The sequence below is a fragment of the Gordionus sp. m RMFG-2023 genome, chromosome 2 (genome assembly GCF_954871325.1).
Source record: "Gordionus sp. m RMFG-2023 chromosome 2, tfGorSpeb1-WG-v2, whole genome shotgun sequence".
Lineage (NCBI taxonomy): Eukaryota > Metazoa > Nematomorpha > Gordioida > Chordodea > Parachordodidae > Gordionus > Gordionus sp. m RMFG-2023.
The window spans coordinates 32,483,820-32,502,899 of NC_088776.1; the positions used below are offsets into that span (position 1 = coordinate 32,483,820).

A 19,080-nucleotide genomic window follows, 5' to 3' on the forward strand; every position below is an offset into this window, starting at 1 on the left:
GTAAGACAATATTGTAAAACAGGAAATTAGTGCTGCCTTAATCACTGCACGCAATATATTGCCAGTATATATATAGATAATAATAATAATAATTCAAACCTTCAGTAAAATTTATGGGAATCTTTGAGACAGGAAAAGATGAGCATCATTTTTAGTCGAAGACCTGTCCAAGCCGAAACCCGAATAACAATCATAGTAAGAAAATAAATCTAATTAATTGAGTATACTAGTAAACAAAGCTGTGAACCCAATTCCTTTTTAAAATTTTTATTATTTTTTGTAAAATCAACATGCTACAATAATGTTATTAAACCCGACCACAAGTAAGCTCAGTGCTGTAGATAGGGGGATTCGGATTAACCCCATCTCATAGAATTTTGATTAGGTAAAATTCTTGCTTTAATTACACCTTTATATTAATATGCAAAAATGTTTTTTATTTCTTTTAAATTAATGAAATCCCCTCCCTTAATATTCTAATTCTATAAAATTATTTCGGAAAATTCTTCTTCTATTTATAACAGTGGGCAAAAAAATCTTAAAGATCTATGATTTTCTATAATAAAATACCACACAAAAATTGTTGTAAATTGTATAAAAAATAAGGGAAAATTCCCAAAGACACTATAATTGGTTTGGGATCAACGTTCTTTTGTCTTCTCATTTGTAAAAAGCGCAATACTTCTTCACTATACAATCGCTCAAATTGAGCGGCTGAGTGTAAAAAATCAATAATCGTTTTCAATTTCACCATGACCAATCTATCTTTATAATGTCGCATTTTCAAAATATGTCACAAGTCTATTTGACTACTTTTTTATGCTTTCTAAATTATAAGAGTATCAAAGCTACAACTGGAGACATCGAATCGCTTATTTAATATGGTAAAAATTTCATCTTTTATAATGACGATATAGTAATATTTTTTATTATATATTTCGTTTATTTACTTTTTTGCTATATTTGCTTTAGTACTCTAGATTCTTCTTTCTATCTTAAATCTTGATATGAATTATATAAATTTTCATATCTTGCAAATAGCTCTAGTGTTTACCAATCGAATTAAAGATTACGCTAAAAGGTATACTATTTAAGCATTATATATGCTTAGAACTAATTTCAGATTTAAGAAAATATAACTCCATAATGAGATTTAAACTAATTTACTTCTATATTCATTAAATAAACCGAAAAGAACAAATAATTTCTATAAAGATTTAAAAAGTCGGAGAAAATGAGTCCGTTATTTGTAACTCGTTTATAACTGATTTTTGTTGATTACCTGAAAAATTCAGTGAAGAATCAATATGTACAAATTATTACATCTTGGCTGACCCAGTGATGTCTGTAATTTTCCTTCTAGCATGATGCCAATCTTAACATTTTTATAAAATTAATAATGCTTTTTTCTTTAATATACAAACGGGTTGAAATACAAAAATGTACCGCACTAATGATTGGTATATAGAGTTAATGCTTCCAGAAATCAATATCTTAGTTTTTATTTGGCTAGAATGAATTATCAGTGACTGGCGAAATTGATTGAAGAACCAATAAGTAAGGCACTAAATAATAACGCAAACCAGATATTTTACGTATCACATTGTATTGTAGCGAATACATTGCAGCGAATGTTGAATACCACGAAAAGATATTAGAGCGAATGCATTACCGCGAATGTATTATCGCGACATAACGAGATCAGTATCGCGAATGCGTTATAGCGAGTGCGTTACCGCAAAAACATTTAACGCGAATGCATTACAGCGAATGTATTACCGCCAATGCATTATAGCGAATGTATTAGAGCGAATGCATTACCGCAAAATTATTATCGCGAATGCATTACCGCGACGCGAATGCATTACTGCGAAATTATTATTGCGAATGCATTACAGCGAATGTATTATCGCGAGTGTGTTATCGCGAATGCATTATTGCGAATGCATTACAGCGAATGTATTATCGCGAGTGTGTTATCGCGAATGCATTATTGCGAATGCATTATGTATTAAAATTCTTTGCTACTTATCCATTTACTTTATAGTTAGGAGTTCATCATTAATATGTTTTTATTTTTTAAATATATTGCAACCATAAATTTGTTACCTTTTGAAAGTTCCTGGTCGATAATATTTTTCACCGAATTTCTTTTTCTCTTAGAAAATTATTTAGACTCTCTAATTATATTGTAACTCATTTAGCAAGTTCAGACTTTTTCAAAAAACCAGAGAACCAGCCTAATTGACGTTTCTATATTTATTTAACGTAGCGTTTTTAAATTTTTATAACTCTATAACACTAAAATTTGAAATACTAATATTTGTAAAAAAATTATTTAAGACCCTCATTTATTTTTATTTATTTAAAAATAAGCTAGACGTGTTCCCATTATGTTGATCTATAGCCGGATGCTTATCGCTATAACAACTTTACTATTTAAGAATTTATTTTTTTTATTATTTATATATTTTAAAAATAACGCCCAATAGAAGGAGGGATAGGATTTCTTGCTTCTGAAATTTCCTGCATTAATCGCAGTCATTTTAATTCCAAAACATCAATTTTTATTTTAAAATGACCGCCAATATTTTTTAAGCGAGAACTTAATTTATTAGCAATCTTATATTAATCGCAGTCATAGTAATCCAAATTATTTTCAAACATTAATTTTTATAGAAAATGGCCGTCAGTGTTTTTGAGTGAAAAATGAATATTATTAACAATCAAAATCAATTTTATTCCAATTATTTTAAAACATCGATTTTCAAAACAAATAAGTGATCATCAATGGTTTTGAATTCAAATAATTATGGCAGGAGTCGTTTTATAACGGTTGCATGTGTTATTAAATAACTGCCCTTAGTAGAAGAACAGCAGTCAATATTAAACAACGGTTTCAAACAGTATACCAGGCATATGTTTTTTTTTACAAAACCCGAGATGATTTTAAAAAATAAATTTAAATTATATTTTGATCCGTAGTAAAATCATAAGCATTTATATTAATTTACTGGTCAAAAATTCCGTATAAAACAATTTATAAAATACAGCCAAAATTATTCAAAATAACGCATGCAAATTTAATTTATTCAGCCAAAGCTCTATCCAAAATTTTTATTTATTTTTAGGCCCAAGCCTAGCTATTATTTTAAATTTTAAGGCTGAACCTATCCTGTCCCAAATTTAATTGAAAAATATAACTAAACGCCTATTTATCAATCAATTAATATAAAAATTTAATTCCTTTGCCCTATTTTTAGAGAAATCTATTTTATTGCTTAGAATTTATTTTATATATTTTGAGTGAAAAAATCAAAAGCCTTAGCCCTATTTTCAAAAAAAAATTTTTTAGACCCAAGCCCAACTTTAACTTAATTTCCAGGTTCAACTTTGTCTGTCTAAAGACCGATAAATAAAAAAATTATAATTTTCATTAAACTCAACTCCCGATATTGCAACTGATGTAATTCACTTAAGATAATGTATAAGCGATAATGCATTCGCGTTAATGCATTAGCTATAATGCACTCGCGTTAAAATACATTCGCCATAATTCATTCGCTATAATAAATTTGCTTTAATATTTTCGCGACAATGCATTTGCGATAATTCCTTCGCGATAATGCATTCGCGATAATTCATTCGCTATAATGCATTCGCGGTATAACTTTTGCTGCAATGCATTCGCGATAATGCTTTCCCCGTAATAAATTCGCGATAATGCACTCGCAATAATTCATTCTGTAATGTATTCGCTATAATAAATTCGCATTAACATTTACGCGGTATTACATTCGAGCTAATGCATTCGCTATGATATTTTCGCTGTATTATATTTTAATGCATTTGCGGTAGTGTTGTAAACGATGAACGCGTTCGTGAACGAAGTTCGTTTTTTTGAAAAAAGGTGATGAACGGCGTTCCTTTTTTTTGACGAACTTTGAACGTGAACGCGTTCCTTTTCTTTGATGAACGCGTTCAATTTTACGTTCGTTCAATTTTAAAAACACTTTTTATTTTTATTTATTTGAAAAATTAATATTAATCCGCATTTTTTAACAAAAAAGTCTTATATTTTTATTTATTTGAAAAATTAATATTTAATCCAATTTTTTAACAAAAAAGTCTTATATTTTTTAATCAGCTGTTTTTACTTTTTCCTTTTTCATATTGCAATTAACGTACCATAGTGCTACTGCTAGAGAAGATAAGATTAAAGTTTATTAATTTGAATATTTTATATTTTAATTTAATAGATTAGCATTTGCATGGATATAAATATTTCATCATCAGATTCTGAAAATCAAAATTCAATATTAGATGAATTAGAATTACCATGGCCCAAATATCAAAAATATTTCACTGTTTTAAAATCAATTCCGAGATATCCTTTTTATTTGACGAGGAAGAAGAGGGCAGATTGGAGGATGATAACATAGCTCAATTTTTTGAAACAATGGATAAAACATTAAATGTTTTTAATAAATTCCCCCTTTTAAAAGAATTGTTTATCAAGTATAACACCGCAATCCCTTCATCTGCCCCTGTTGAGTGAGTTTTTAGTATAGCTAACGCTGTATTAACTGACAAGCATTCATGCCTATCAGATGAAAATTTTGAAAAGCAATTATTATTAAAAATTAATAAGAAATCTTTTTTATAAATTTATTTTTTTATCGCTCTATTATATTGTATTTATAATTATATTATCAAAATAAAACTATTATTTTTTATCATGGCTAATATATTGTGTTGAAAAATATAAGGCATTTATTTATATTAAATTAAATTAAAAAAAAAATTTATCATAAAATTTTGAACGTATGAACGCGTTCATGAACTTGAACGCGTTCCTTTTTTTGAATTTGAACGTGAACGTGAACGCGTTCGATTTTTGTCAATGAACGTTGAACGCGAACGCGTTCGATTTTTGTCAATGAACGTTGAACGCGAACGCGTTCGATTTTTTTAAAAATGTTTACAGCACTAATTTGCGGCAATGCATTCGCGGCAATGCCTTCGCGAAATTATATTCGCCATAATGCATTCGTTATAATATTATTTCGCTGTAATCGACATTCGGGGTATAGCATTCGCGATAATACATTTCTCGCTAAACTTTTAGCGGTATTGACATCTAACCATATTTTAAACTTCCATATTATCTGTTCTGGCATGCTGTTAATTTTAACCATTTTTTTCTTTTTACCAATAATTTTTTTCCCTTTTAAACCATCAATCAACCAGAATAAAGAAATAAAATCTGCTAATAAAGCACTACTTAATAATTTTGTATAAACATTCGCGTTTCCAAAAGTTTGGCCCATTTCACGCTTAAGGCTTGACTTCATAATTATAATTTTGTTTATGATTTAATATTTTTGTGGTTCTCGAAATTTATTGAAGAATTTACAGGTACTAGTTAACTAAATATTAGGATTTCACAGATACTAATGCTATTTTGATAAAATTTTCAAACAAATAAATTTCAGCACATTAATAGAAAATAAAATATTTTTATGGACATTCTTCCATTAATTTTGTGTAGTCTATTTTTTCGACTAGGTCACAGTAAGGTCATCGCGGGATTAATGGTGTATATTTCCGATGAAAGACCAATATCATTATACTTGAAAATAGAATATGCTGTTTTTTTTTGTATTTTAGAAAAAAAAGAAGTATCGCTTAAATATTTAAGAGACAATTTTGAAGATCGAACATTTTATCAATTACCATTTTAAATGTTTTATTTCAATGTACCGATTTTGGGATAGATGTGGAAATTTTGAGAAGTAAGGTAGATTAGGTCTCTAAGTTTAAAAATGTTTTTATAATTTTAGACAATAAATGCTGGAAATAAAAAAGAATTGTAAAACATGTTTCATGTCTCTTAATTAATTTATTTTTATCTTTTAATTCAATTTGAATTTAGAAAAAGTCATATAATAAATATAGATAAAGAGGTTAAATGAGTATATGCAATATACGTATCAAAATTATAAAAAAAACTACATGTTCACATCAACGGCATACCCCCAAAAATACTATTAGGCAAAATAAGGCAAACTTTATAAATGAAAAATAAAAATTAACATTTTTTTGACAAAAATTACTTACCAAAAAATGCATCGCATTATGATGAATTTCTATTAATAATAAATAAACACTTATAATAGGGTTAGGATCAGAAACATTCATGGGCCTTAATATTTTGACCAAGCCCAGCTCAGTCCCACAGTAAAAATTAAGGGCTAGTACCGACCCAGCCCATATCTAATATTAAAAAAATTCCCAATCTCATAATAATCAAAAAAATTCCCCAAGTCCAAACCCATATCCAAAAATTTAATTTATTGTATTTATAAAAATAACCGTGTATTTAGGCAATCATTTTGTCTACAATAATGAAATTTATTATTATTAGGAGAAAAAAAAAGCAATATATTTATTTAAGTTAGCAATTTTTAAATAAAATTAAATTTAATAATTTTAGGCCCAAGCCCAGCCCTTTAAAAAAAATTCAAAAACCCAGGCCCGGCCCCAGCCCCGTTTAAAAATATGATATTAGACCCATACACAGCCTATGGGTTGGAGCGGACTTTAGATCGGCCCGGCCTATAAAGGTCTTTATATAGGTTATCATAGTGCTATTTAAGAAAAAATTTGTCAAAATCTTCTATTTTACAACTAACGCATAAGGAAAAAATGCGAGAAATTGAATATGTTTTTTATATATTTATTAATAGCAACGCGTAAATTTGTAAACATTTCACCTGGAATAATATAATTGAAAAATTAATAAGGTAGATTTATCTTAAATAAAAATTTACTCCTTTAAAAATTTGGTTGGTTTGAATAAGCAAAAAATTATTTTTGACTAAAATTTTCAATAATATTGTTTATATAAAGGATAATAAAATAAGCATTAAATATCTATTTTTACAAAAAGAGAAAATTTTAAAAATTTTGCATTTCCTCATAAGGAGATGCAGATCCCCCCTCCCCCCCCCCTCATAGTTAGCCACTGATTTACATGTATGATATTATATTTTTTATTAAAATACTTAACTAATGTAATATATTTATGATATTTTAATCTTTAAGATTTAGTTATAAAACGTAATTATAATAACCCTTTTGTAAATTTTATTAATATATATTTTTTAATGACGAATAATTTTAATAAATAATTTTCAGATAAAACATCTCTATAAAACTAGAATCGTATGATATATATAAAATTTATATAAAAAATTATTCATGTAAATCTAATTACAAAAACATTATTGACCACAAATGAGAGGTCTAAGAAATTTAGATTGCTTTTTTAAAAAATTTATAAGTTCGATGGACTCTATCGTATCTCTATCTATGATCTGATTGAGCCTAAATATTTATAAGTCGGCAAAATCAATATTTTATCGAGGAAAGCAATTTGATAAAAAAAATATAAGACTAACATCTTAATATTATATTTATATAAACTGAGAATCATAATGTTTATATGATTTGAAACTGGACTAATTGAGTCAGACATTTTGATTACGTTTGATGATTAAAAGATAGTAAAGGGAGAAGAATTATATAAACAATATATGTTAAGTATTCATTTGTAAAATCCTATACCAACTTTAATTATTGAACGTATCAAAATGGTGAACAGCAGAACAGCTAACATAAATTATTTGCCTTTTAAATGCATTGTTAGGTGATATTATAGTATTTTATCTCATTCTCTGTTATCAAGAAGGATAAATTGTGTACTTGATTTTGGATTTTATACATTTTTTCACTTACAATATATATTGTTATTTTTCTTGGAGGTGTTGCATAAGAGAGATATGCTAAGCTAGAACTCTGGATGGGTTTGATTAAACACATTTTTTGGAATGCAAACTGACTAATTTCATAACTTCGAGAGGACTTGTGCATTTTTTTATACGAATTGGCTTACAAAATAATTATAGGCACACTTTCTATGTAATTGGGTATAGCGAAATTCCGGCAAATAGCGCATTAAAATAAATCCATCAAATTATAGAATTGAGTCTTAATCCGTTGAATACCGAATACAAAGCATAAAATGTTTTTTCCCATAGTTTAACACCAAATAAATTAACAAAATATTTGTTCAAATAAAAAAGAATTAAGTATTTCATATCTATATTGATCTATATCCCGTGGTTATCAATGTTTTGCTTTTTAAATAGGTAATATCTTAATATTATCGCCATTAAAGTTGATTGAACATTTAAGCACTAATTCTAAAATCTATGTCAATATTTTTTTATTAGTTCCAACTAGTGCTTTAATCAGTATAGTAGAGCTTGTATAAAATAAAAAACTATTAATAACAAATTTAGGCTACCTTACGATTTAATAGCGACTGATTGAATTTATTCTGAAAATTTGATCAATGTTCCATGTTATTTATATAAAATATTAGCAAAATAAATATTAAAAAAACGGCTAAAATTGGGATCAGGATTGAATAGAAGAACTATGTAAATGGTTTGCGCTAATATTTAGTACCTTACTTATTAATTCTTCAAACAATTTCCTCACTAACAAAGTAACAATACGCCTAAAATCTATATCATGCCTTAAACATGAGAGGCTTCTGGAAGCATTAACTCTGAAACTAATATTAATAATTAGTGCATAATGCTTCAATCCGTTTGGTAGATATCTTAAACAAAAACAAATTGAAAAATTGCCAAGATTGACATCACGCACTAACAAACATTATAGAAAAACTGAATATTTGGGTGAGCTCATAATTCATTTATCAATTGTTCCAAACAATAAGCAACCCAATTATAAACGAAATAAACAAATGGCACACCTTAGCCTGAGATTTAAATATAGGATTTTAAATTGTGATTCAAAAAGAAAAATTACATTAAGGGTTCTTTTTCCTCTCTTCAAAATATTTTTGAATCTTATGCGCCTATGATCTTTATAGATATTATTTGTTTTTTTTGTTGGGTTATTTAATAGATATAAGTAAAATCGTGTAATCTCATATTTTGATTGGAATTATATTTTCAAAAATTTGATATGAATCTGAATCATATTAAGACTCATTTTTAATAAGCATGAAGTTTCCAAACTTTTGAAAGTCGTTTGGTAAGTATAAATTAAATAAAAATGTTAATATCAAAATATGAAAATTAAAATTAGTAGAAAAATTTAAGATAGAAGAGAATCTAGAAGCACCAAAGCAATAATAATAAAATTAAATAAATGAAATATCTTAAAAAATTACTATCATGATTATAAAAATCAGATATATAATTTCAAATATGAGACTCGATGTCTCTGGCTAGTGTTGTTAAATGGCTCGAGGCTGACTTGATATTTTTGGCAATATTAAATTACACAAGCTTGGAAAATTTCCAAAGATGGCAGAAAGGTCTGGACTGGACATATATTAATAAAATTCTGAAGTTTGGGTAATAATATTTTGGCTAAAATCTTCATTTATCCATTTTTAAAAATCAACAAAATCAAGCTCAGCAAAATGATCTCTGGCTGCACTTTTATACTCTTATAATTTAGAAGTAGTAACATAAAAAGTAGTCAAATAACTTGTGGCATCTTTGGAAAGTAATACCAAAATAAAATGGATTGGTTATGATATTAAACGATTATAATAGCTGATTTTTCTCTCATTTACAATTGTAAATAGAAATGGTCAAACGTCGATGATCCCCATACAAATTAACTCTGGGAAGCGTCCCGATTTTTAATGTTTTCAAATTATAATTTGCAAGAAATTTTTTGTGAAAATTTGATTATAAAGATTTATTTTAAATATATTTTCAGGCAATTTTTTATATGGAATAAATTTCTGAGATTATTTTGTCTAGAAAATTAACAAGTAAAAAAAAATATAGGAGATGATTTTATCAATATAAAAGAAATGGAAGTAAATTTTCTTCTAGATATCAAATAAAAGTATTATGAAAACAAATATTTTACCTCATCATATTTTCCATGGGGAGAGTTAGGCACCCCCTTCCCTCTCTCGCCTACGCCACTGGTAATACTATTTACTTATAAAATCTTTGATATGAAATATAAATTATAATTACCAATATTTGTATTTATATGATTATAAATTGAAACTCGTGAGAATAATAGTGAAAAAATATATAGTTTTAATATTTTAAAATATTTCTCACAGTAAATAGGATTATTATTTTAATCTTATTAAATGAAAAAACATCGATAAGATATACCATTGACAATATAGCTTAGTAAAATAGCATATATAATTTTAGGTAGGAGGAGATAAAATTTTTCCCTTATTCCATTAATAAAAAATTATTTTGACATTAGAAATTAAAGAACTTAATTTAGGCAAGTTTAGCACTGTATAAGGTTCATAAAATGTTAAAACCAAAAAAATTTTTTTTAATTTAAAGCTTGCAATACAATCTTGTTTTTCATTATAATTCTCTCATTCATTTAGGTACGGTTGGAAATTCCTTTTAAAACTCATATTTCCCGCCACTATTAATTCCTAACTTATGTCATCTTTGACCCAGTCCCAGCAAACTCAAATCCCCCTAATTAAATCCCTTCATTTATTAGGACTCTAACTTTTTATTTTTTTCCACCACAACGCCTCCACTTTTTTCCCAATATAACTTGACTAGCTTCTCTTCAGATGTCTTATATCTTACTTCAAAATTCTTACACACCATAGTTCTCTGCCTGCCTTGGTTATCGTTAGAACCACCATAAATAAAAAGATACACAGTGCTGAACCCAGATATAAACCTTATTTTACTTCAAAAAGCCTCTAGATATATCAGGTTCATTCCTATAGCTATTATTCATTTATCACTTCCACTTATCTCCGTTTTCTTCTCAAATGTCATAATAAAAGTTTCCTCGTCCAAATCAAGTAGCAAAAAGTGGAGACCTTTTTGTTTTTCTCCAAAAATTTTTATCAAAATCCTTATGGTAAATATTATGTCCATAGTTGATTTTCTTGCTCTGAATCCGTGTTGTTTATTACTAATAAATATTCACTATAATTCTTTCAACAGTCACTTTCCCTTTACTTTCAAAAATTTAATTTATAAGACTTCTTCGCCAGTTATAGGGTATCTCTCATTTAATGAAAGCTATTTTATAAAGAAGCAATCCTTTCAATCTTTACTGTTCCTGATGTTTTAGTAATTATAGTTTAGGAAGTTCACTCTATTCTGACCCTCTATTTGTAAGTGCTTTGAGCATTCTTATTTAACTACCTATTTTTTATCTTTCTAACAATACAAGTATTTTTTATGAAGTGGGAAGCCCATAACACTAAGATCCCATTTTTATCCTACAAAACCTCTCCCATTGGCATCTTTCATCATTAGGGGAGATCGGGGATAGTGCAATCCCGGGGCAGGCAATTTCTTCTCAAACAATTTAAAAACTAATAAACTTTAAAATTTGAAATTTAAGTCAAATATGTATTTTAATAAACTTAAGTTTGTTTAAAAATGTTACACACATAATTATTGATCATGAAAAATTTTAAATGCAAATTTAAATTTTAACACGTCAATTAACTTTTTAATTTTTTACATTTAATAAAATATTTTATAAATGTTATTCAGACTTAATATCAATTCTAAATATTTAAATAAACTCAATTTTATCATGTATAAAATAAAAATATTAACAATATTTATGGTAATTTACTGGGGCAAGTTTTGGCGGGGTATGATTAGCCATTTTTAAGAAGGGATTGACTTATTTTTTATAAATTATATGACAATTTATTTTCATTTATTTATTTAGAATTAACATTTTTATATAAAAAAATTTAAAATATAAAAATAAAGAAGCGCTATGATGCGCAACGCAAGAATAATAGGTGCCCCGGGTGTTTTTCATAATTCCTAAATTTTAATTTTTTAAAATTTTATATTAATAAAAACTAAATGAATTTTTTCTTAAATATTAATTTGGACCGTAGTAATTTTTCTTCAAGTAAATAAGCTTAACATACAAAAATAAATTCAGTAAGTTACCTCGAATATTTAGGTAAGCTAACATTAAAAAATTTATAAATCCAACTATTAACTTATTTGACTGTTTCAATTCAAATATGACATGAATGAAAATTAAGGGTTAAAATCTATGAAGGCAAATAGAAATCTTTTTTAGGGTTTGGTTTTTCCAAAAATATTTCTAATATAATTCCAACAAATTAATTTCTGAATCCTCGTCTTTCGAATACCAGTTCATTGTATATGGAAGAGTTAGGCAGAAAGTGTGAGCCATTATTCAGAATCAAAGAATTGTATATTTATTTTAAATTATGTTCAGATAGATATTATAATAATATTTTTATAATATTCTAGGAATTAAATTTGCAATTTACGAAAATTTGTCACATTTATATTTATCTAACAATTACATTTTAATTTCAGAAGAGTTATTTTCACAAAGGAAATGAATTATGATTTTGAAAGATTATATTGTTTAAATTAAAATAAATATGGATTCTATATGTAATACAAAACAATGTATTAAGATGCGATTTTAAAATAAAAGTAATAAAAACTAGAAAATTTTTAAATTCGGCACATCCTACGAAACAACGGTGGGGAGGGCAGAATAGATATGATTTAAGTGGTTCTTTAAATTTTATGATAGTTAAACTGATGGGAAGGGCAGGGGTCCTTAGGGTATACCTTGTGTCAATAACTTAAGGGCTCTATGTCCAAATATTGTATTTTAAAAAAATTAAATTTAAGTGATAATTATCGATAAATTGATGCAGATAACCTTTTATAAAAGTAAAAAGCAAACAATTAAGTTTAAAAATAATAATGTAATAAAAGATTTAAAATAATACAAGGTAATAAAAAAAAACCTATGAATGAATCAATAATAGAAAATTGAATCTGCAAATATCTAGCTCATAAAAAAATTCTATTAATTTTAAAACAAATTAATTAATTTTTTTCCACATCTATATCTAAATAAACTTATCAAAATGTTAATATTCTTTTGATGAAAAGTTAATATGATTAACATGATGAGATAAAATATCACTAGAATTATAGATAGCAGTCCAATATACATCTATAATGTTTCCATTATTTATACAGCTAGGTTACATTTTAGCAAATAAAAATATACATAAGGTTAAAAAAATGGTGCGATCATTAAGTTGGTAAGATTTGGAATGAGCCATATCAATTGCTCGTTTACTGTTCACATATATCTAATTCTTAAAAAAAAATTTAATTCTTCTATTTTATCTTAGCTAGTGGATGTTAATGGACATCTAGTAGCAAAATCTCAAGGCTTGCATAATATTATTTTGGCTTAAATTCTAATTTAAAAACGGTTAAATCTAGCTGTTTAACAATAACAACAATAATCCAAGCTTATTTGCTGGGTATTTATATTAATATATTAGCACATAAAACTATTTATCTCATGGAAGAAGATGGCTGTAACTAAGGGGATAATACTTATGGGACTCTAGGGAAATACCAACGAAGAAATGATAAAGACTATTTTAAAATGCATTAATAAGGTTTTAGATATAAGAAAATACCGAGCCTTTAGATAAAAGATCCATAAGGAAAACTCCTAACGGCGCCACTGGCTAATCATTAGTTTAAGAGACCGTTATAAACAAGCAAAGACTAGGATAATTTATCAAAAGAATTTAAAAAGGACTAGAAGAAACAAAGTTGTAAAGTATCAATCGATAATTGTTGACTGGAAATTATTAATCTTTGAAAAGCAAGCGTTAATCTGGTTAATCAATCGCTTACAGAAATAAAGAGCTAATCGTTTACTTAGGGTAAACTTGTAAAGGCAATAAAGCGGTAATCGGATATAAACAGTCATTAGAAGTTAAAGAATGCGAGACAAGGAACACAAGTCATCGGATAAGTAATAAAAGAAGATTAGCCATGGTGAGGTACAAGATTATTAAAGCAGAAATAGAAGGGAAGTTGGTATTTCGCAGAATGGTGGGTCTAATTTAAGTGGAAGGGTGTTATAATATTTAGATGGAAACGAAAAATGTATTATTCAAATTAAAAGAATTATTACGATATTATTTAAGATTACAGACTATGTAAACGATTATTAAAGAAAAGATATATAATTGAGATTTTGTGAATATTATACCACTTTCCAATTTTTGGGAAAGTTTTCTTTCTTAATTTTTATTTCGTTTTAACCCTTTGCTTTTTAATTTTTATATCTTATTATTTTATAATTATGTTGGAGCATGTAATAAAGTAGTAGTAAAATTATTTTATTTATGTTTATATATATTCTGATTATTATTTTAGATCTTTCTATTTCAATCTATTCTCCAATTGTTACCTCAATCATGTTTACTAAAATTGTCACTGTGGTCAACTATAAACTTGGCAATTTAGTGCAGGCCCTTTTCTTCTTAAAAATGCTCTTGGAAAAATTATCAGCTATCTCTTTCTTCGAGAGAAACATAGGCATACGTATATGTAGATCTAATCTACTTTCTATCCACGTTCAATATAATATTTATTTTTAAAATATTTTTAGTTTTTTTAGCGAGTTGCAACGCACTTACAGTCTGGCTTAAAAAATCAACATTTTATTTTTAACAGCTATAGATTTATCAAACTTTTTAAAAAATTGCCCCCCCCCCCACCGCCTCTTATAAATTATGATACCCCGTTGGAAGTATTTATTATAAATAAAACAATTTTTGAAGTGTCTGATTCTGATATTTAGAAAATAATTGTTTAAAATTAAATTAAACTATAGCGTTCTTACTCCTTTTGAAAATACAAATATTTTTTATAAACCTGAAAAAGAAAAATAATTAGTTGAATCTATCGTAATTAAGAATTTACAATTTTTAATTTATGATATTTTATATTATAATATATCATATATTAATAATTATAAATATCAACCAAAATTGTTTATTTAAATTTTTTAAAAAGAGACCTTTTTTTTAATATCGATTATTAGCCGATGAATAAATATTTAGTTGAATTTCTTATTGAAACGATAAGTCTAGACGTAATTTTTAGATCATTCTATAGAAATTTTATATAAAAATATATTTCTAACATGAATAAATTAATTTTATAGAATTTTTATGAATGGTTAAAATAGTTAATATAGTAACACCTCGATGACCTCAAGGGTAGAAGATTTTGTCATAAAAAAACAGTTAAATATAATTGATCCAGATTTAGACTGTCTCTAAATCGATATTATAAATGACAATTTTAATTATTTTTCCAAAATTAATTTTAAGGATGAACTCTTATCCTTTCAATAAAATTTTTTATTTTTTGTGTGTGATTTGGGGAATTATAAATATTTTTTATTATTATATAGTTATAAAAAATAGTTTTAAAAGAAACAGAGATAGAGTTCGAATTCAAATTAGTCGATAGCAAGATATAACAAATTTATATGCGGCTAGCAGATTTGGAAGAAAAATTTGTCAATATAAACTAAAAAGATATTATAAAACTGACCTAACTTGAGCATTTTTCAAATTAAATTACCGAAAAAGCTTTCAATTTAACAAATAATGATTAATATAAAGAATGTTCTAGACCGAAAAGTCTTCCCAATGGAAATTTTTTAGATTGGGGTTTAAATTAGATAGTTTTTTTAAAAATTATTATTTTTCTTGTCCATCCAGGCGCCTTCCTAGAAGGAAAAATAAAATAAAATAAAATATGCCGCCGTTTATAAACTACAAAAAAAAGGAATATATTATATTATAATGTTATGTAACATACTAGATTAATTTTCCGAATATATTTATGCTCCAAAGTTTCGGAAAATTTTATCTATATTTTAAAAAAATCTCATTTCTGTTTAATGGATAACATTGAAAACCTAGTCAATTTTCCATCGGCTATAATTAACCTCAAATGGTTTTGGTTAATGTTAACTTTAACTTTTAAAAACTCCTTTCTCTGCTTACAAAGGTTACTGCTATCATCAGTAGAATTCTAAAAGCTACCGTCGTGCTTGGGTAAATTTCCTGTATGAATATTAATAAATTTTCTGCTCTATTGAATGGTGAAATAATTAATCATGATTCATTAATATAATTGCCAATTTTTTTATAATGTTTGAGGAAGGTTTCTGATAATTCAATATCAAGGAACTATTAATTATTTTAAAAGATAGTTAAACTCTGGTTTAATTTGTTCAATTTATATTTTTTAACAGATCAAGAAATTTATAACTATCTAATTTACGCTAATATTTGATGCCTAATTGGTACTTATTAATTTCATAATAAGTTTGTCCAACTACAATTGAAGACCGCGGGTTATAAGCTAAATAAAAACTATCATGTCGAAGATTAAAAAATGCCATCATGCCAGAACGGAAATTATATAAGCACTTAATATCTGATTTGAGCCAATACTTAATTTTTAATTTATACTTAATAATTCATCAGTTTTGTCAGTCAATAAACAGAAACCTAGTTATAAGCTAAATAAAAATTATGACATCATGCTTTAAGAATAAGTTAACTAAACATTTTGAAGCACTAATTCTGAAGCTTATTCCAATATAATATAATTCTTAATTTCTCTAGAAATTTAGTGCTTCATGCTTCAAAATCGTTTGGTAGACTGTACAAGGAAAAAATTAACACTTTGTGTAGGTTAAATTTTATGAAATTTTTAGGATATTTTTCTCAATATCTAGGCTACTATAGAATAAACGTAGTCAATGATTTCGTTATCTAGAATAATTGTTAGCCATTTAAGTTAACTCACTACCCTTGGGGTTATGGCAAAGGGATGGCAAATTTGTGAAGAAATAATTTCTCATGGCAATGATTTTCTAAAATATTTTTAAGTGCTAACCCTTAAACCCTAATATTTCTACTAATTATATTTGTAATGATCGATCAAGAGTCTAAGATAATTTTGATGTTTTAAATTTCCTATTTTTACCAAACCCAAATGATACAATTATTTTATTTTATAAAATAAGAGAAAATTTTATTGAAAAAGAGCAAAACACCCGCCATATAACTCCGCTCTCTTTTATTTTTACTTTTAACATTTGAAAGGTTAGAGTTGCTTTTTAAAAAGAGGGTTTAAAAAAATTTGGAATCATAAAATTAATTTTATATGTAATTGTGCCTAATAATCCCATCTGAGATTCAATTATTTTTCTCTAGTCGCGCCCGCACACAATTGAGAGAAATGATGTTCAACATTTCATACCTAATTTGTTTACATATTTTACAATAAGCGACCAAAAGCGTATCCAGAATTTTAACGAAGAAGTTGGAGAGGGGGCTTTGGGGGGTTTTCCTACCAAATTTATTGGAGATTCTTAGGTTACTGAAGTCCTTTGGGTTATTATTTCTTTTTGATTTTAAACTTATTTTTTAAAAAAACATTTTTCTTAAAAATTTCAATTATACCATTGTTATAAAAAATTATTAACTTTTACTTCTTTTTAAAAATATTAGGTATTATGACATACTATTTTACACCTTTTTGTGAAGAAAGGGACGGAGAGAATGAAGGGGAAAGTTTAGCCTAAAATGATATTTACGAAAGCTGTCAAATTGCCAATCCCCCCCCCCCTTCTCATTGGTTATATTTTATTTTCGTAAAAATTGTATATAATGAAAGCTTTTTTAAGAAAAAAAATCCTTAGGCAACCTAACTCAACTTAATTATTATTCTTAACTCTGAATTATATTCAGAAAAGCATGGACACCATTTTTTTTTAAATTATAGATTTTTCCATAAGGTGATGATAACTTTAAAATACCCCCAAAGGTTTACTTATTTTATATCTAAAAAACACAAATAAAAGATAGATGTGTTAAAAATTATTCATATAAATTTTTAACATTATTTTATTCAAAACTTTAAAAAAAACTAAAATTAATTTTAAATACTTACTCTTTTCCATATCTTTCTTCACCGATTTGAATATAAAAATATAGGCTTTTCCAAAATTTAAGCCAAGGTAAAATATTAAAATTTCCTATAAATAAAATAAACAAAATAAATTTAATAATATTTTATGAATTAAAACAGATGATGTAGCCAAAAAAATTGATTGTGGAAAAATAATATATTTATTTAAATATTTTTTTTAAATTGAGTTTAAAAAGAAACATATAAAATTTTGTCTAAAGCTTATATGCCCAATATGTTTTGGATTATTAAGTTATAAATATAATTTCGAAATAATTTGTCTGAAATTTGATTGAGATAAATATTTTATTTAATTGTTAAAACAAAAGAGTAAAACTGAAAGAAAAAGGCCACTAAAATAAATTATATATGATAGGGAATTAAAGTTGCAATTGATTTAAAATCTGGAAAACGATTTGAAATGCGCTATAAATAAAATCATATATCTGTCATAAATTTCATTATCTATTTATTTGGTAATATTTCCTATAAGATATATTTATGTGGTTATTATATTAAATATTTAGCATCTTATTATTTAGTAAAAATTATAAAATCATAACCCTTTATTAAAAATTTTTTAAATATTGTATTGATTCTTATTAAAAGTTGATTCAACTACTCAACTTAATTTCATATCTTTAATATATTCATAATAAGAAATTTTAGTAAAAATATTAATATTATACTGATAATTAATTAGTGTTTTTTGAAAAATTAAATTTCCTCCTATAAAATTTAATATCAAAATTTGTAGATTTTAGTTAGAAAAGAAAAACTAACGCATGATCAACAATAAAATTGTTATAATTATAAAATATAAAAATTATATATTTTTTAAAAAAATATGAATTAGATAAATTTCGTGACAAATTTAATAAAATATATTAAAAATTGGAGAATAAAGAAATTATAAGGATGTACATTAACTAAACTTGTATTGAGTTAAAAAAAACAAGAATTATTTCAGATAATGTATTAAATTTTAAAAATTAAACCACAATGTTTGAAACTATAATTCATTCATACTATTTTTGATTTATGATACTTTATCAATACTACATTTAAAGTTCATAACTTTTGGTTTATAAAAATTGGAGACCTGCAGGCCTAGATCAAAAAG

The 19,080-nt window shown here is 25.9% G+C and overlaps 1 protein-coding gene across 1 annotated transcript in view; it reads right to left on the bottom strand.

Annotated features, from left to right (window-relative positions):
* LOC135923847 (putative histone-lysine N-methyltransferase 1) overlaps nt 1-18,014 on the bottom strand; it is a 36,199-nt gene extending 18,185 nt beyond the window's left edge. Inside the window, exon 1 of the mRNA XM_065458824.1 lies at nt 17,940-18,014. Within this exon, the coding sequence (XP_065314896.1) occupies nt 17,940-17,949 (10 nt within the window). The 5' untranslated portion in view covers nt 17,950-18,014. The remainder of the gene's footprint in view (nt 1-17,939) is intronic.
* Nucleotides 18,015-19,080: the final 1,066 nt, after the last annotated feature.